Raw genomic sequence first — 17,425 nt, forward strand, 5'->3', positions numbered from 1 at the left:
AGTGAATGAACAGAACATGTTATCATCAAGTGATCCATCTCCTGTCATCCATTCCCAGTTTCTAGCAATCAGCGGCTAGGGACATCTAGAGTATGGAGTTGAATCCCTGACCATCTTAGCTAATAGCCACTGATGAACCTATCCTCCATGAATCTAGCCAGTTGTTTTTTAACCCTGTTATAGTTTTGGCTTTCATAACATTCCCTGGCAATGAGTTCCACATATTCACTGTGTGTTGTGTGAAGAAATACTTCATTATGTTAGTTTTATACCTGCTTCCTATTAATTTCATTGGGTGACCCCTAGTTCTTGTGTTATGTGACGACGTAAATATTTCTTTATTCACTTTCTCCACACCAGACAATATTTTATAAACCTCTATCATATCCCCTCTTACTCGTCTTTTTTCCAAGCTGAAAAGTCCCAATCTTTTTAATCTTTCCTCATATGGAAGCTGTTCCATACCCCCTAATAATTTTTGTTGCCCTTTTCTGTACCTTTTCCAATTCCAATATATCTTTTTTGAGATGGAGTGACCACTTCTGCACGCAGTATTCAAGATGTGGGCATATCGTGGTTTCTTACAGAAGCACTATGATATTTTCTGTCTTATTTTCTATCCATTTCCTAATGGTTCCTAACGTTCTGTTGGCTTTTTTTAATGCTGTTCCACATTGAGCAGATGTTTTCAGAGAACTATCCACAATGACTCCAACATTTCTTTTTTGAGTGTTAAGGGCTAATTTTGACCCCATCATTTTGTATGTATAGTTGGGATTATGTTTTTCAATATACATTACTTTTCAGTCTGTTTGGACTTAACGATCTTAAATAATTTTGTTTCATCTGCAAATTTTTCCATCTCATGGTTTATCCCTTTTTTCAGATAATTTATTAATATGTTGAATAGCACTGCTCTCAGTACAGACGCCTGGGGGACACCACTTTTTACCTCTCCCATTTCTGAAAACTGACCATTTTTTTCTGCCCTTTGTTTCCTATCTTTTAACCAGTTAGTGATCCATGAGACCACCTTCCCTCTTATGCCATGACAGCTTACTTTGCTTAAGAGCCTTTGGTGAGGAACCTTATCAAACGGTTTCTGAGAGTTTAAGTACACTATATCCACTGGGTCACCAATGTCCACATGCTTCTTAACTCCCTCAAAGAATTCTAGTAGACTGATGAAGCATGATTTCCCTTTTACAAAAGCCATGTTGACTCTTCGCCAACAAACTGTGTTCATCTATGTGTCTAATAATTCTGTTCTTTAGTAAAATTTCAACTAATTTGCCTGGTTCTGTAATTAGGGTTACTGATCTGTAAGTCCAGGATTGACCCTGGAGCCTTTTTAAAAAAAATTAGCTATCCTCCAGTCATCAGGTACAGAAGCTGATCTAAATGTAGGTTTCATACCACAGTTAATAATTCTGCAATTTCACATCTGAGTTCCTTCAAAACTCTTGGTGAATACTATCTGATCCTGGTGACTTATTACTGTTTAATTTATCAATTTGTTCCAAAAACTCCTCAACTGACACCTCAATCTGGGACAGTTCCTCAGATTTGTCACCTAAAAAGAACGGCTCAGGTCTGAGATTAAAAGATAACATTTAGTAATAAACTAATCTATTACTAAGGTAAGTAAAGGAATACAAAAATAAAAATATGTAACTTGCAACAGGCATGAAACAACAACAAACAAATATTAAAGAGCCAATGCTTAAATAGAAACAGAAGCAAAAACAAAATATACTTAAAACTGAGCTACAAATTTTAGCTACTTCCTTGTCTCTTATTCTTACCCTTTCATTATCTTACTGCTACTCTCAGGAATTGTCTACACTACAGACTTCTGTTGACAAATGTCAGCTTTCGTCAGGAAAACAGTGGAGATGTACACACTACAATGGCTCCTTCTGCTGACAAAACTCTCCTGCTTTGCTGAGAGAATAAAACTACCTTGGCGAGAGACATAGAGCTTTTTGTGGCAGATTGACAAAGTGTCATTGTAGACACTATGCTTGGTTATGTCGCTGTAAATAACCTCCAGGAGCAGTTAGAACTCTTTTCCCTGCACCAGACCAGGCATCAGACCCTCCCCCTTTAAAGGCCCAGGAATTTTGAAATTCCACTTCCGATTTCCTTGGCATGGAGGGTCACATCACATCTTCCCAGCTGACCATGGCAGCTCTATGCAGCAAATGCTCCCCTGCTTGTCACACACCTGAGTGCTGGATCTGCTGGCTCTGTCGAAAAAGGAGGCTGTGCAGTTCCAGCTCCACTCCAGCTGTAGGAACTTCAAAACCTATGGTCAGATTTCTTATAGCATGTTGGATAGAGGGTACAAATGGGACACGCAGCAATGCTGTGCGAATATAAAGGAGCTGAAGCAGGCATACCAGTAGACAAGGGATCAAACTGTCACTCTGGCGCTGTGCCAAAGACTTGCTAATTCCATAAGGAGCTGGACGCTATCCTTGGCAGTGACCCCATCTCCACCACCAAGAGCCCTGTGGATACTTCAGGGGTAGGTGGAGACAGTAGACAATGGAATGAACCCCGAGGATGAACTGGTGGATGAAAAGGTTGAGTTGGAGGATTAGATGGGACAGGTGACAGGGTCATCCAGTACGTGGTGAGCCAGGATCTCTTCTCAACCCAGGAGTGTTCAAGCCAGTCCAGCACTTTTTCTCTGGCACACACAGAGGAGAGTGATCTTTTTGAGTTGATGTTGCTTGCTCATATGAAGTAGAACTGTCCTTTGCTTTGTTATATGCTAGAAGTGGATTAAGGGATAGATATGTAGAAGACTAGCTGTGTTTGCGTATGCTTCACATTCCCCTATGCAGCTATGCCGTGGGGTGGAATGGTGTGTTAATGCATGCTGAGATTTCACGGGAATTCTCCAGAGAGATCTCTAGGAAACTTTCCTGGAGGTACTCACCAATCATCTGCTGAAGGCTCCTTGGCAGAGCTGTTTTTTCCTTCCCCCATTGTAGGAAAATTTCCCACGTTTATTGGTAATCACTTGTACAGGGACCCAAGCAGGCGAGCAGCAGAGGGACCCAGTCAGAGGCCGCAGACAAGCAAGAATGCAAGGGTAAATCTCCAGCACACCCTCAGAGTGAGATATCGGCCTCAATGACCCACGCCTGTAGAAAACGGTAGCTTAATTTACAGTTTTGTCTCTAGTCACTTGCAGTGATCCCCTTAGAAAACCACTAAGACCCTTTTCCCCATCTTGAGCACACACACCCTAGGCCAAACTCACCATCTTTAGGGCTTTTGCCAAGCTGCATGCTTGCCAAGGAACAGCGAGAAAGAGGTGTATTTTATTATAATGATTCAATGAACTAACAATCATACTACAATTTACTGTTTCTTGTGCTTCTGTAGATGTGGCTTTCCGGGGAACCCCCTACACATCAGTGAAATGCCTCTGCCAGATAAGGAAACAACCAAGGTGGAGCAAGGTGTTTCAAGAGGTGCTCCAGTCCTCAGATGCCAAAAAACAAGAACACGGGGCATGGAGAGAGACTGTAAATTAAAATAATATAATAGATAGGTAAGAGAGGAAGAAGAGCCAGGAACGAATTTTAGTGGGCCAGAAGCAGATGATAAAAGTGATGGAGGAGCAAACGGAAATACTGAAGTCCCTAATCGCACTGCAGGCAGAATACGTGAGTGTTCACCCCCGTCCCTACAGCCCATACAGAACTGCTTTCCATGCCCTGCCCAAACTCCTCTCACATATTCCTTGCATCTTCCTGGCCCATCTCAGTACTTCATTCACTATACCCATTCGGACAGCTTCCAAAATGACATCTGGAGTTACACACAGATGTAAGAACCTACATTAGGAGACTGCCCTTCACTGGGTGACTGGGCAACAAAATGGCAGATGAAGTTTATGGCTGATAAATACAAAGTAATGCACACTGGAAAACATAATCCCAACTATACATATAAAATGATGGGGTCTAAATTAGCTGTTACCACTCAAGAAAGAGATCTTGGAGTTATTGTGGATAGTTTTATGAAAACATTCACTCAGTGTACAGTAGCAGTCAAAAAAGTGAACAGAATGTTGGGAATCATTAAGAAAGGGATAGCTAATAAGATAGAAAATATATTACCTCTATATAAATCCATGGCACATCCATATCTTGAATACTGTGTGCAGATGTGGTCGCCTCATCTCAAAAAACATATATTGGACTTGGAAAAGGTTCAGAAAAGGGCAACAAAAATTATTAGGGGTATCGAATGGCGTCCGTATCAGGATGAATAAGACTGGGACTTCTCCACTTGGAAAAGAGACGACTAAGGGGGGATACGATAGAGGTCTATAAAATCATGACTAGTGTGGAGAAAGTAAATAAAGAAGTGTTATTTACTCTTTCCCATAACACAAGAACTAGGAGTCACTCACCTATTAGCCAGGATGGGCAGGGATGCAAAACCATGCTCTGAAGTGTCCCTAGCCTCTGATTGCTAGAAGCTGGGAATGGGCAAAAGGGTATGGATCACTTCATGATTACCTGTTCTGTTCATTCCCTCTGAAGCACCTGGCATTGGCCATTGTCAGAAGACAGGAGACTGGGCTAGATAGACCATTGGTCCAATCCAGTATGGCCATTTTTATGTTCTATCACCCCCACCTCAGCTAGAGAATTCCATTGTCGCAAAGCCATTCACTATTTCATGCACATTTCCAAAAGTCACAGTCCTTCTTAGAAGGATGCAATCAATGGCCCTACACACTTGTCTTAACACAGCCCCAACAGCGGGCTTCCCGACTTCAAACTGATTTGCGACTGACTGATAGCAGTCTGGAGTTGCCAACTTCCACACAGCAATTGCCATTTGCATTTTCATTGAGAGGGCTGCTCTCATTTTGGTGTCCTTGCATCACAGTGCTGGGGTGAGCACTGCACACAGATCCAGGAAGGTGTCTTTCCACATCCAAAAGCTCTGCAGCCACTGCTCGTCATTCCAGACCTGTATAATGATGTGATCACACCACTCAGTGCTTGTATCCTGAGCCCCATAGTGAGGGTCCGCTGTATGCATCTGCCGCATGAATGTCAAAAGTAATCTGGCATTGTTTCTTTTCATGACATATAGCAGGTCAGATCAGGATTCCTATTCGGATTGGGAACTCATGATATACTGCATGACTAGCCATGATGTTTTCATTAACTGGGAACACAACAGAACAGAGCAGTGCAGGATCCATCCTTTCAGGCAGAGATGGCAGTTGCGCAGTAAACAAGGACTGTTGAAAAATGATGCAAAATGCAGTTGGAAGCTCATGGAATGATGGGACAGAAAAAACTCCATCATGGGACACTGACCCCACTCATGATGCACTGTGATCCACTCCACCTTCCCACAACTCCTAGCTGCAGAATGTGGTGAGTAGCACAGTGAGATAGCTACCCCACAGCACTGCTCTCACTGTCGATGCTAGAGCATCAACTTTGGATGTGCTCCGCCAAAAGAAGGAGCCTTGGGTCAAGATGCAAAAGCAATGTAATTATAGCAGTTTTTGATCATCTGCATAACTTGTGTTCACAAAATCCTGCAGTGTAGAAACAAAGCCTCAGTCTAGCTATCTGAGGATGCTACCAGTCTCAGTAGCCCATGGAGTTAAACATGCAATTTGACTTAATAGGTTTCCATCATCTCTGAGGAATAACTGAGACTTTTTATAGGCATAACACTCAGCTCCATATTACACTTGGGGGACCCAGAGACCTCAATTTAAAAAAAATGATGGTCCACAAGAAAGGTTTCAGGTCAGAATTTGCATCCTAAATTTCCCTGCTAATTAAACTTGCTCATAAAACTTCATAGTCAGTTTCTAGTCAATTCCACCTGCAGGATCTCATGAAGGAATAAAATGTTGCACTGTTTGGGTTGCAAACACTACTAAATATATTAATAACATTTAGCATTTATGTAACACAGGGATCGGCAACCTTTCAGAAGTGGTGTGCCAAATCTTCATTTATTCACTCTAATTTAAGGTTTTGCATGCCAGTAATACATTTTAACATTTTTAGAAGGTCTCTTTCTGTAAGTCTGTAATATAGAATTAAACTATTGTTGTATGTAAAGTGAATAAGGCTTTTAAAATGTTTAAGAAGCTTCATTTAAAATTAAATTGAACTGCAGAGCCCTCCGGCCTGGTGGCCAGGACCCAGGCAGCGTGAGTGCCACTGAAAATCAGCTCACGTGCCACCTTTGGCACCCGGGCCATAGGTTGCCTATCCAGATGTAGCATTTTTCATTCTCACAGCACCTTATAAACAACAAAAACATCTTTAAACTACAATTACAAATGCATTTAAACAGTTCAAATGATTTGTAAAAGCTTGTTTTCACAAAATCTAGATTAAGCCAAATTTAACCTCATGACATCTGTCTTGACATTTAGTACTTTTAAAGAGTAACAGGACTAATTTTGACAGTTTGTATATGAATACAAGAGTGCATATGTTATTAAGAATTGACGGTCCAGGTCATTGGAAAAGTAATTTTTCATAGATTTATATTAAATTATTGGATTTTTACATAGATCCATGTCACACTATAATGGATATTCTTTATAAAACACATTATTTGAACATATACTTCCACAGAGCAAGTCCTGGAGGAATTGGATGTTAATGCTTAATAATTCATTCAAAACTCTCAAAGCTCTTTAGAAAGATTACATCCATGGAAGACAGATAAGATCATATATCATGTCAGCAGAACAGCTGTAACTAGAACCTAGGTGGCCTGACTCCTAATCCCTTGTTTACAAATTTATCAAAAAAATCTACATTTTCCTATTTTAAAAAATGTCTCTTTCTCCCCCTGTTGCTGCTATGTTGAAGACTCACATTAACAGATGAAACTGACAGTACAATGCAAGAGCAACTGGGTGAAGTTCCATGGCCTTTGTTATACAGGTCAGAGTAGATTATCTAATGGTCCCTTCTGGATTTAAAATCTATGAATCAATAAAAGAAGGACTGATCAGTAGTTAGGACGCTAGCCTTGGACTCATGAGACCAGAGTTCAATTGTGTTTCTCTAGACTATCTACATGACCTATAAAACCTTGTTTTCAGTTGCTATATAACTTTGGGAAGAAATTTTCTGAGAGGTGTCTGTCATGCTAAATTCTGAGAACTAAGCTACGGAAAAATATAGCGTTTTGCACATGTTCAATTCTGGCAACCTTTTCTCTGAGAAGTTCTAGCGTCCCCATTCTTTGAAGCGGGGACTTAAAATTTGGCAGGGGGTAACCTTAATGCCAAAGGAGGGCCATATGCCATCCCCATAAAAACCCAAATTTGGACAAGTTATCAACCTTTGAAAAAAATGTCAGTTCACATATATTGCTAGCATAGCTAAAATCTCTGAAAAGTCTCTGGGCTGCTGCCAGCAAGAGAAGGAAGCATGTCAATCCTGTGCTTTTGGTCCCAGGCAGTACAGAAGAGGAAGCTGCCTGATTCAGATCCAGAGGGGACAAGAGTTGAAGGGGGGGATTAGGGAGAAAACTGGGACAAGTAGCAGGAAAGAGGGGAAAAGATTGGCTGGGCAAAGGGCTTAGGAATAGGAGCCAAGGTGGGAAATGTGGTGTTGGGTCTGGGAGCTAGTTTACAGAGGGGTAGGGGAGAAAACTTAAATTAGATGTGGACCAGGCAGAAAGTGAGGAACAGGAATTGGGACTAGCTGGGCAACATGACTTGGAATCATTAGAAAGGGCAAAAGGAGGTGCGGGGGAAAGATTTGATGAGGAGACAGGGCATGGGGAGAGAATTGGGACTGGCTGGGCAAAGAGCCAAAAGCAGGAGGTGGGAAATGAGATTGGCTAAGGAGACCAGAAAAGTAAACTGGGACCGGGACCCAGTGGAGATAGGAAAAGTGGGTGGGGAGGAAGACATATCAAACAAGGAGTAGAGGGGAAGGAAGAGGGATGGGAATGGCCAGACAAGGAAACTGGCAACAAGGAGCTGAAGGGGCTTGAGGGAACTGGAAATGGATGGACAAGGAGACTGGGAGGGGAAAACTGAGAGAGAGAGAGAGAGAGTCAGGAGGTGGTGACCAGGAAACTTGTCTTGGGATTAGAGATTGAGGAATAGAGACTGGGACTTGGATGAGGGGAATGGGGTGCGAAACAGATAGGACTGGGTCAGCTTGAAGGGGATAAACATAAGGGGTCAAACTTTGAGGAAATGAGCAGAAAAGTCCTTGCCTACTAAACCACATTCCCCTCTGGACATTTCTCTGATGGCAGTACATATCTCTGAAATCCTCTGGGCTGTTCTTCAAAGAAGATGATAACCTACTATTTCTACCAGTTACTTCATTAGCTCAAGTGGCACAGATCGGTGTAGTAGATCTAAAGGTTCCATCCCTGCTGATGAATCAGGTGGCTGTTAATATGATGTCACGATAGAATTTTGGTTTTTTCACTTTGTTTTTCAAAAAAGCTAGGAAATTACACACAAAAATCTACATTTAAAATGTTACTAAGGATTCAGTCTTTAATTACATGATCACAGACTATTTTTTCCATTCCCCTTTCAGCGCACAGGAGGGACTTGTTCTGGGAATGAATTAAGGTTGTGAACTAAAAGCTGTCGTCTGCTCTAACTCTGTTGCAGAAATTGAAAGGTGTGTAGTGAACGAGACAGAACTGCAAGAAGAGAAAGAATTGTAGCATAGTTAAGGCAGCTGAATGCTGCCTTGGAGAACTGGATTCTATCCCTGTCTCTGCCAACAAGATCTTATGTGATTTGCCAAGCATCACATAAACCAAACTTTTTTACAGGTGGTCACTAATTGCATGTCCATTTTCTAGATGCCTGACTTGAGACCCTGGGCTCTAATTTACAGAAGTACTGAGCACTCCCAACTGCAAATGAAATCACTGGGAGCTCTCTTTTGAACATACTAAGTTATATATAAATAAAGTGCTCTGAAATAATCAGGTCCTAGGTGTCTCAAGTTGGGCACCCAAAGTTAGTGAATACTTTTGACTTTAGAGTGTGTGTGTCTCAGCTCCCCATATGTGACACTGGGATAATAAAACCAGATCATCTAATAGGGGTGTTGTGAAAACAAATTAACGTTTGTGAAGCAACATATACTACAGCATCAAATTCCATAAGAAGCCTACAGGTCTGTCCCATCTTAGGCACATTTAACACGTGCGATTTCAGCTTTACGCGGTCGGCAAAAACAAGAACAAAAAAAAGAGAAAAACAACAATTTAAATACTGTTTTTGTAGTGTGGGCGATTCCGCCTGCCATTACACTCAATATAAGTTTGACTATACGCGATTTTCACTTTACGCGCTGACTGTGGAACGTAACCCCAGTGTAAGATGAGACAGACCTGTATTAAGAAATTAACAATTCTGTCTTTGGAGCAGGTTTGAATAAGATACAGTAAGAAAAGCATAGGAAACAAAATATCAAATAGCTGCTCATTAAGTGAGGACTGTCTATTCTATGCCCTGAATAAGGCAAGGTCCTGTGGAAAAAAACAATATTTCATCACATAAATAAAGGCCATATCATAATGCATATGTACAAGGGGGCTCAAATTAAGACAAACTTAATTCTGGCATTTCCTAATTTTTGAGTGCTTGACTTAGCATGCTTAATATTTTTTTCCCCCTTTAATAACTTTCTTTTTCTTTTTTAAGGAAGTTTTAGCAGATTTACAAATCAAAATAAAAAACTAATTATTACAACAGTGACCTTTTTTTTGTTCTGAGCAATAATATGCAGTAATATGATCCTCATATCTCTCTACTTAACAGGGTAAGCACCTTTAAATCATCTGGAAAGTGTTGTTTCTGGTGATTTTATTAAATTGAGTGAAACTACTGACTCAAAGTTCTCTTAATGTAGGTTTTTAAGATGTGACAGATACATAAACTATGCTCAGTGATGACAGGCACATTGTCACAGAATGTTGTAAGACACTATGAACTTGAAAACTAGTCAATTAAAATAATTTTAAAAAAATTTAAAGTGATGTCAGGTCCTACCAGACTCAAGTCCCTGAGAATTTCTGTAGTTTAACTAGCATATGTTCCTTTAAAAAAACTTTTCTATCTCCTTTTGTTGTGGGAAAGGCCTTCACCAACAAATGTGGAAACTGACTGACTACACTGGATAAACAGTGGAAGTGACTATAAACAAAGTTTTATTAAATTAATTATGCACAAATGAAACATACCAAAAACAAGAGGCGCTCTCTCTCTCTCTCTCTCTCTCTCTCTCTAGTCTCTTTCACTTTTAATAATTTTAAGTGTTATTTGTAAAATTAAATAATAGAAAATATAAAACATGCATATGAGATTTTTCAAGTTGATAATGTCCCATTAAAGTTTATTTTAATGGCATATAAGAGCACTTTAATTTAGATGAACTAATGTCAGTAGACCTGGAAGAAGACATTTTAAGGAAGGAAACTGAAAGACCAGAAAGTGGCTAACTTTCATATTAGAAGCATTTGGAGTTTCAGGAGTCAGCATGGCAGAATGCATGAGCCACTGGATAGAAGAAAAAAAATATTTTTAAAACAAATATAAAACAGGTTTCTGTGATCATCAGCATTCTTACTGAAAAAGACCAAAAGAACAGCTAACAATGAAGTGACTAATATTTCCAATATTCACTACTATATTCCTTCACTATTTAACAATTAGGACCCCAATTCTGCAAAGACTTATACATATGAGTAGTCCCACTAACTTCAAGAATACTACTTGTGTAAATCTTTATAGGATCAGGACCTAAAACAAGAACAACCTAGCAGACTTTTTTTTTTTTAAATTATTATTTCAACATATACTTACTGAGACAGTGTTGTTTTTCCTGAGCCAGGCAGACCTCTTAAAATTAGAAGTATTTTCTGTGACCTACATAATTTGTCTTCTGAAAACTGCTGAAAATTAAAATTGTGTATTCCCTCTATCTGGTAAGTTCTAGGATCTTTCCAACTCTCTTCTCTGGTTTCACAGAAACCATTATTCATGCATCCATCCTGGTTGCTATATCCATTTCTGGAGACTTGCATACTATGGATACCAATATGACCAGCATAACTATTATTCTGATCAAACAACGGACAGTTCCTGTTAGTACTGCCACTATTTCCATGGTAACCTGTATAATTCTTGTGAGGAAGTCCATCATTCTGAGAATGGAGAGTATTTGGTTGATGTGGTGTGGAACTAAGAGTTTGAACATCTAAATGATGGTTGAACCTAGGAAGAAGAGGACCCTGAGGTATTATGAAAGATTGTGTTGGCTGCCATCCAGGCCTAAACTGAGGGATTGAATGGTTCCAGAATTTAGAATCCACTTGCCAATTAAAATGATTCTCACTTCTCCAGCCATTGGTTTCACTGTCAAAACATTTTGGTTCACTGTCTGTCTTCTGGCCACTTTGTTCATTATAGAAACATTGTTCATGGTCATAATATGATTGTGTTCTACTGTAACAGATATCTTGTTCATCCTCATGAGATGGTATAAATCGTTCCTGAGATGATTCAGTTTCTTTTTCCTGTAGGTGACCTTCTAACTCATCTTTATCGCTTTCAAGCTGCTGAATTTCTTTATAAAATTGGCACAATTCATCATCTATTTCTGATACATCACAAGAGAGAGTCTGTATTTTCTTTGCTTCCTCTTTGTCAATTTTGTTGTCAAGTACAGTATTTTGTTTCTCTTTGCCTGTGCTAAATTTAGTAAAATTCCTGGTTTTATCCTGTTTGTTCTCCTCCACAGGTCTGTAAACAGGCCCAATAAATACTTTGCTTGTACTATGTTCTTCAGCCTCTACTTCACCTCCATTTACTGTGAACGATTTATTGCTAGTTTCTTTAATATTAGCTTCATCTACTTTTTCAGCAATGAATGGGCATTTATTTTCTGTAACCTCAGTGTCTTTTATTGGAAGATTTACACTCTGCATGATAGTTGAACGAGTAGACTCAATAATTCCCGGCCTACTACCAAGGAATTGTTCACTGGATGTTTCCAAGACATCTGTATTTTCATTCTCTTTCTGCTGCACTTCCTGTTTTCCTTGGTTATCAGAGACGTATAAAGGTATCCATTCTTTGTTAATTCTCTCAGTGTCTGTTTTCATAAAAGATCCCTGAAAACCATCATTACAGGATTTATCATGAGCTTCTTCTGTTGATTTAATTTTTTTAGAACACGGTTCAATTGTCATTTCATCTTCATATTCCAAAGGCCTTACTTTACAATCAGCATGAAGCATCTTAAAGAAAAAAAGCAAGAATATTAACAATACATACACTTTTAGAATATATTATGAAAAACTAGAAGTTATTCTGAGCTATAATTTGTAACATCAGGGTTTATCTACACTCACAATGAAAATAAGTTAGTTATTCATTTCATCAAAGAAAGCATCCACTATAGGTTAATGTAGTTTTGGTTTTAAACAAAAGTTACCTATTTCAGTAGGTTTATAATAAAAACTATTTTGGTGCAGAGCTTTTCTCGTATTTCAGTGACATTAGCAATTTACTATCTGTGCTAAATTATTTTTTAAGAGTGAATTTAGTGCTTCAGAAATAAATTAGATCAGTAGCCTGAACACTGGAATTCTCTAGTTATCCACAGTACAGGTTCAGTATGGGCATTAGCAATGCAATTACTTACATCGTTGCCAGCAAGCTTCAATCCTTTTTCTACTGGGATCACCCCTAAGAATTAGATAACCAAATGTCTGTGCTCAGTTAATGCTTGACCTTTCTACTCAGACTGCCAACAAAATGTTACCTAGAGCCACTGTGATGTAATTTCTATGATATGCACTGGACTAATCCAAGTCATAGCCCACCAAACACCTGTTAGATGAGGTTATTAATAAATAATAAACTAGATCAGATTTAAAAATTAAAGCTGTAATCTATTATTAGTTGTATTACCATAGCACCTATGAGCCCCAGCCAAGGATCAGGACTTCACTGTAAAAGGCCACTGTACAAATGGGGAACAAAAAGATTGACCCTTCCTCAAAGAGCTTACAGTCTAAGTACAAGACAAGAGACTACATATGGATACAAACAGATGGAAGGGTACAAGGAAACTGACGTTATTATTGGTCAGCATGACAGGCAGTAGTTTCCAAATGTCACCATTATCACTTCTCTGAGTGTCATCCAGTCACCTACATATTAAGTTACCTAACTCAAAAATACATGGTCTTCCATGGCATTCCAGAGGTGTATAAAGTAGATGGAATGCAATATCAACTGCCTTTCAAAAGACAAGACATATGCTATTTTTTTGGCATGAAATAATGGGAGAAATGCATCAGACAAGATGACTGATGACAGACAATTTCCAGTTTAAAGTTCCTACTAGAGGGTTAATTCTACTAGTGTCTGTAACCTATTAAACTTCTGAACTCTGGAAAGTGACAGGCATCCAATAACTGAACTATAATAAAATTAAAAGAGAACTCTCCAATTTGCAGGGAGAGTGAGATTCCCTTCTTCCATTTACAGAAGAAAGTTTTGCTGTATGTGAGGAAGGTTAGCCTCTACCCTCCCACCCCAATATGGAAATAAGAATAATTTTGCTATGCACATATTAGTCTCTTCCATCTCAAGGGGTGGGAAGAGAACTTTGCTGTTTTCTGTGTTGTGAGTTACCCTGGGGATAAGACTGGACTAGGAAGGGAAGGGAAGAAATGTCTTTCCTCTCTTGGGATGCAGATATTGTTAGTGTATATGTGTTGTCACACACACACACACACACACCCCTTTGTCTCCCCAACTGTCATCCGTGCCGCAACCCTCAACTTCAAGAATGATATGGGGAATGTTGCTATGTGTTATAAACTACCTCCCCTTGTCTCTAGGGCTAGAGTGGAGGATGTTACTCCCTCCAGAATAGAGTGCAGGCTATTTCTGTGTGTGTCACAGTCTCTCCCACCTATCTGAAGTGGGTTGGGGGGTGTTGCTGTGTGTATCAGTCTCTCCCCTCTCTCCAGGAAGGGCTGGGTGGGAAGTGTTACTGTGTGTTGGTGTCAGTCTCGCCCCTCTCTCTGGGGTGCGAAGTGCTGCTGTGTGCACCAGACGGTCTCTCTCTCTGCAGTGAGTTGGGGATTATGATGTATGTCGCAGTCTCTCCCCTCTCTCTGGGCTGGGTTGTAGGGGGTGTTGCTGTTTGCGTGACACAGTCTCTCCCTCTATGAAGGCATGCATGTTGTTTTGTGTGTCCATCACATGCTCTCTCTGAGAGTTAGAGATGTTGTGTGTGTGACGGCCTCTCTTCCTCTGGGCTGAAGAGTGTTGTTGTGCATGTGACACTCTCTCTGGGCTGGAGGGGTGTTCCTGTGTGTGAAAGACAGACCCTCTCTGGGTTGGGGGAGGTGTTGTGTGTGTGACAACCTCTCTCTGGGTGAGGGGGGTTTGCTATATGTGTCTGTCTCCCTCTGGTCTGGGGGCGTTGCTGTGTGTGCGTGACAGACTCTCCCTCTGGTCTAGGGGGTGTTGCTGCGTGTGCATGACTGTGACAGACTCTCCCTCTGGTCTGGGGTGTTGTTGTGTGTGAGACAACCTTTCTGGGCTGGGCGGATGTCCATGTGACAACCTCTCAGGGCTGGTGGGGGTTGTTGCTGTGCATGTGACAGCAGGCTCTGTCTGTGCTGTAGGGGTGTTGCTGTGTGTGTGAGAGAGACAGCAGGCTCCGTCTGGGCTGACGGTGTTGGTGTGCATGTGCAACAGCAAGCTCTCTCTAGGCTGGGGGTGTTGCCGTCTGTATGTGTGTGACAGCAGGGTCTTTCTGGGCTGGGGGTGTTGGTGTATGTGTGTTTGTGTATGTGTGAGAGAGAGAAAGCAGTCTCTGTCTCGGCTGAGGGTGTTGCTGTGTGCCTGTGTGTGACAGCAGGCTCTCTCTGGGCAGGGAGTGTTGCTATGCATATGTGTGTGCATGTGAGAGGGAGAGAGACAGCACACTCTGTCTGGGCTGGGGGTGTTGCTGTGTGTGCACGCGCGACAGCAGGCTCTCTCTGGGCAGGGAGTGTTGCTGTGCATGCGTGTGTGCATGTGAGAGGGAGAGAGACAGCAGGCTCTCTCTGGGCGGGGGGTCTTGCTGTGTGTGTGTGTCAGCAGGCTCTCTCTGGGCGGGGGGGTCTTGCTGTGTGTGTGTGTCAGCAGGCTCTCTCTGGGCGGGGGGGTCTTGCTGTGTGTGTGTGTCAGCAGGCTCTCTCTGGGCGGGGGGGGTCTTGCTGTGTGTGTGTGTGTCAGCAGGCTCTCTCTGGGCGGGGGGGTCTTGCTGTGTGTGTGTGTGTCAGCAGGCTCTCTCTGGGCGGGGGGTGTTGCTGTATGTATGTGTGTGTCAGCAGGCTCTCTCTGGGCACGGGGTGTTGCTGTATGTATGTGTGAGAGAGAAAGGGACAGACAGACAGCAGGCTCTCTCTGGGCAGGGAGTGTTGCTGTGCATGCGTGTGTGCATGTGAGAGGGAGAGAGACAGCAGGCTCTCTCTGGGCGGGGGGTCTTGCTGTGTGTGTGTGTCAGCAGGCTCTCTCTGGGCACGGGGTGTTGCTGTGTGTGTGTGTCAGCAGGCTCTCTCTGGGCGCGGGGTGTTGCTGTATGTATGTGTGAGAGAGAAAGAGGGACAGACAGCAGGCTCTCTCTGGGCGCGGGGTGTTGCTGTATGTATGTGTGTGTCAGCAGGCTCTCTCTGGGCGCGGGGTGTTGCTGTATGTATGTGTGAGAGAGAAAGGGACAGACAGACAGCAGGCTCTCTCTGGGCAGGGAGTGTTGCTGTGCATGCGTGTGTGCATGTGAGAGGGAGAGAGACAGCAGGCTCTCTCTGGGCGCGGGGTGTTGCTGTGTGTGTGTGTCAGCAGGCTCTCTCTGGGCGCGGGGTGTTGCTGTATGTATGTGTGAGAGAGAAAGGGACAGACAGACAGCAGGCTCTCTCTGGGCGCGGGGTGTTGCTGTATGTATGTGTGTGTCAGCAGGCTCTCTCTGGGCGCGGGGTGTTGCTGTGTGTGTGTGTCAGCAGGCTCTCTCTGGGCAGGGAGTGTTGCTGTATGTATGTGTGAGAGAGAAAGGGACAGACAGACAGCAGGCTCTCTCTGGGCAGGGAGTGTTGCTGTGCATGCGTGTGTGCATGTGAGAGGGAGAGAGACAGCAGGCTCTCTCTGGGCGCGGGGTGTTGCTGTGTGTGTGTGTCAGCAGGCTCTCTCTGGGCGCGGGGTGCTGCTGTATGTATGTGTGAGAGAGAAAGAGGGACAGACAGACAGCAGGCTCTCTCTGGGCGCGAGGTGTTGCTGCTGACTCAGTTTCTCTCACACGGGGCCCCGGCCAGCACTGCGCGGCCCACCCCGCTCCCGCTCCCACTCCCTACCCGGCAGAACCCTCCCTCCTCCCCCCTCTCACACGCGGGGGAGGCGCCCGGCACCGCCCGCCCCCCTCTCATCACAACCGCGGCTGGGTGAAGGGACCAACCTCCGAGCAGAGACAGCAACAGCCTTCCGCGGCCTAGCCTGGCCTCCGGCTCGCAGCAGCTCAGTCCCGAGCGGTTCGGGGAGGGGAGTTCCTATGGCTCTTCGCTCTCAAGATGGCGTTAGCAGCCGCGCCGGGGCGAACGCGGCCTGTTGTGGGGCTTGTAGTGCAGCCTGGCCCGGCCTTAGAACTACAACTCCCAGAATGGCCCGCGGGCCGCCCTTGCGCCACAGCTTAGGCGCGGGGCTACCCAGGGGAGAAGAAGGTCCGTAGAGAAGCCTAGGCAGGGGCTGCTTGAACGTGCGGAACCAGGGCGGGCTGGGGAGAAGGTCTCTCGTGGGGTGGGGTGACTCTTACGTGGGTGATTCCTTGTACATTGATGAGTCACAAGGAGACCCCTGCACTGGGGATGATATGACAGGCGGGAATATGCAAGGGACATTACTGCTAGGGTCCGGACCCCCTTTTGGGAGGAGTCCTTAACTGGGAGGCTGAGATCTCCCCTTGTCCCGGTGGGGATGGGATATTTCCTGTTTGGGGCTTGGTTTTTAGGTCCCCTGTTTCCAGTCTCCCTCTCTGTGAATGATCTGTTTGTGGGGGGTCTGCATGTGTTACAGTCTCTCGCCCCCTCTCCCTGAGTGCTAGGGAATGAGGGGAGAACTTCAGTGTTACTTTTATAGAGCGGGACTGCAGACGTAAAAAGTGTGATCTTTTTAAATTATAAGTATTAAAACTTTAAAAGACAAAGAAAACCCATTCGGATGCTGTTGAAAACATGGGGCATGACTGATGGTTTGTGGTTGCTTCTCAGTGGCCACTTGCTGAAGTTGCAAATGTTAGGTAATAAAGCAAGTCCTCACTCACCTCTCCAGCACCCGAGTTCGTGCGGAGTTGGTATAGGG

At 43.1% G+C, this 17,425-nt stretch overlaps 1 protein-coding gene across 2 annotated transcripts in view; it reads right to left on the reverse strand.

Annotated features, from left to right (window-relative positions):
• Window positions 1–16,697, reverse strand: part of N4BP2L2 (NEDD4 binding protein 2 like 2) — a 114,870-nt gene extending 98,173 nt beyond the window's left edge. The window contains exons 1-2 of one of the 2 annotated variants that reach the window (XM_030563119.1): window positions 16,527–16,697; window positions 10,877–12,312 (exon numbers count right to left, since the gene is read on the reverse strand). In XM_030563119.1, the coding sequence (XP_030418979.1) occupies window positions 10,877–12,312 (1,436 nt within the window). In that variant the 5' untranslated portion in view covers window positions 16,527–16,697. The remainder of the gene's footprint in view (window positions 1–10,876; window positions 12,313–16,526) is intronic. The other variant, XM_030563110.1, reaches the window with a different exon arrangement.
• Window positions 16,698–17,425: the final 728 nt, after the last annotated feature.

Source organism: Gopherus evgoodei, chromosome 1 (assembly GCF_007399415.2).
Source record: "Gopherus evgoodei ecotype Sinaloan lineage chromosome 1, rGopEvg1_v1.p, whole genome shotgun sequence".
Lineage (NCBI taxonomy): Eukaryota > Metazoa > Chordata > Testudines > Testudinidae > Gopherus > Gopherus evgoodei.